General features: G+C 50.7%; 1 protein-coding gene across 1 annotated transcript; it reads left to right on the forward strand.

The window, feature by feature from the left end:
• Positions 1-1,632: 1,632 nt before the first annotated feature.
• On the forward strand, positions 1,633-2,436 carry LOC128276900 (uncharacterized; the record flags this gene model as incomplete). Its single annotated transcript, XM_053015360.1, has 2 exons — positions 1,633-1,645; positions 1,713-2,436. Coding segments are annotated over exons 1-2 (737 nt in total), but the record flags the coding sequence as incomplete, so codon positions are not given.
• Between the last annotated feature and the right edge of the window lie 6 nt (positions 2,437-2,442).

Raw genomic sequence — 2,442 nt, forward strand, 5'->3', positions numbered from 1 at the left:
GAATTACGCCACAAGGGCTGCTATCTAGCGAAAATGTCTACTAGCACCCCCCCCTAAAACATTTAAGTTTGTGCGGTAAGTGGCACGCCAGTGCGGGCGTACGCTTGGCAAATTTGTTTATTTGCGATAACGTAAACTCACATAACCGAGTGAGTAATCGATTGTAGCGTGAATTTGGTAAATGATCTTATCACCGCACAAACAAATGCATGCCGATAAGGAACCCGGTGCTCTCTCGAGAGCTTAAAGCCGGCGCCGGCCCTAGACGAACGAGAAACGGAAATGAAAAGTGAATCCTCTCCGTGTGTGTGTGAGTGGAGAGCATCGGAACAGAATCTCGATACCAACGCAAAGGCGCCGCAAGTGCGGCACACAACATCAACGGGAATGGGAGATACGAAAAAAGGTTAAAAGCAGCGAAGGCTGTTGGAAAAATGGGAAAATTAACCAGTTTCGCTTGACGATAAACGGCTTTTTCATCGCCACAGCCAAACCGTGCCCTCGATAGACCCGGGGTGTCTATTATTTCACAAATTTTCCGGCCCAAACTGTGCCACCCTCTGGAGGTATCATCCGGAGGGGGACCTCGTCGGTGGTCAATGCAAAGGGCCGGGCCACGTGTAGCGAGATTTAGAGCAATCGACAGCGAAAGGCAATGGCCATAAAGCGAAAAGGGCCTGTGATTGGTGCTTAATTTAAAACACAGTGTGAAATGATGAGAAAGTGATCCTCTCTGATCGAACACCCTGCCTCGATCGTCACCCTAACCCTGAATTGTGTGTGTGGCTGATTGTAGGTCAACGTGCTGGGGTAGCTGATTTCTTTGTTTGGCCATAATCATTTTTTGTCACTTGCCCGTTTTGCTTCTTCGGAGTGTTTTTTGCCATCATTTTGTTGCCTTCTATGTCCACGGATACGGGTTAATGAAGCGGCGTAGCGCGGGAGTCACGGGATTGTTGTGGTGGAAACATTTAGGTGTCTCACGCGGCACCACAAGAAAGTCTTTTCCTAACAATTCGAACCCGACACCCCCCATACGGGATCTAATGCGTTTGAATTGACCTTAATATGCGTCGACGCTCGGTGGGGACGAAGCTCGCATAGTGCAGGGGGGTCTGGCGCCGTGGTGGGAATGATCACGAATTAGGTGGCACGCACCGGATCCGGATCATTACATAGGGGTCATTAATTGCGCACATACCCAGTACTGTCACGAGTCACGAAAGAACCATTCAACGGGTTTGTTGAGCTACTTTCAAGATTAGTTAAGACAATGTCACAAAATGGAAGTTCCCTTCTCAATTCTTCGGCTTGCACAAGTGACACAAAACAATCAAATAGTACAAATACTAGAGCCCCCTTTTGCCGATGACTTTTGGGCGCTGCACCCATATTTTCTCACGTGTGTGGATGCATTGTCACGGCTCACGAGGCCCTCGAATGATTGGGCCAGAGTGGACGATAAAGTCCCGATGCCACATTTTATCAAACTACAATCTGGGGGCCACTTGAGTTCTATTCTGAGAGGCTCTATAAAAAGGAAGGCGCTGGTCCAAGCATCCGGCAAAATTGATTGAGCCGGAAAACTCGTCCCGCGTGCGGTTCTAGGACCCGTGTCACAGGAGCAACAGCATGGAGGAATCCTGTAAGTATTGCCTGCGCCGTAGGAAAGATGGTCGCAACTGCAACTGTGCCCTGGAAATCTTCTACAGATCTACATCGGACACTCTGCGTCCTGGCGGTGATCGTGTCGTTTGGCCGAGCGGTGGCATCGTTTGACTGTCAAGGTGCTGCTGCTGCGGGTGCCTCTACGGTGCCGGCCATTCATGCCCTGCCCAACAGCTGTACGGGCTACGTCACCTGCATCGGGTGGATTCAAGTCGTGGCCCACTGTCCCGAGGGATCCGTGTGGAGTGATCCGGTGAAAAGTTGCGTCAAAATGGCTTCGGCCGAAGTGCAGTGTGCAGGGAACAAGGTGGACCGAGTGAGACGAGATATTGATATTGAGACGATGACGACGTGTGCCGAGACCTGTCCACAGTTTTTCGATCCTCGCAATCTAGTGCTCATGCCCCACACGATCTGCACCAAGTACAACCTGTGCGTACTGGGCCTGAAGTTGAGTGTCTCGTGTCCAAACGATCTGCGTTTCAATGTGGACAAGTGTGAGTGTGATTTTAAAGAAAACGTGAGGTGCAGCGATGATGAAGTTTTGACAACCAGCGTACGTCCCACTCTGTCCACTGGCGGAGCGAGTTCGACGGAAACGGAACAACCCGCAACCGAGGCAACGACTGTTGAGGAATCTACAGCCGAGCCGTCAACCGAAGAGCCATCGACTCCTGAGGAATCATCAACTGTTGAGGAATCAACAGTCGAGCCGTCAACCGAAGAGCCATCGACTCCTGAGGAATCATCAACTGTTGAGGAATCAACAGCCGA

Source organism: Anopheles cruzii, unplaced genomic scaffold (assembly GCF_943734635.1).
Source record: "Anopheles cruzii unplaced genomic scaffold, idAnoCruzAS_RS32_06 scaffold02990_ctg1, whole genome shotgun sequence".
Taxonomy (NCBI): Eukaryota; Metazoa; Arthropoda; class Insecta; order Diptera; family Culicidae; genus Anopheles; species Anopheles cruzii.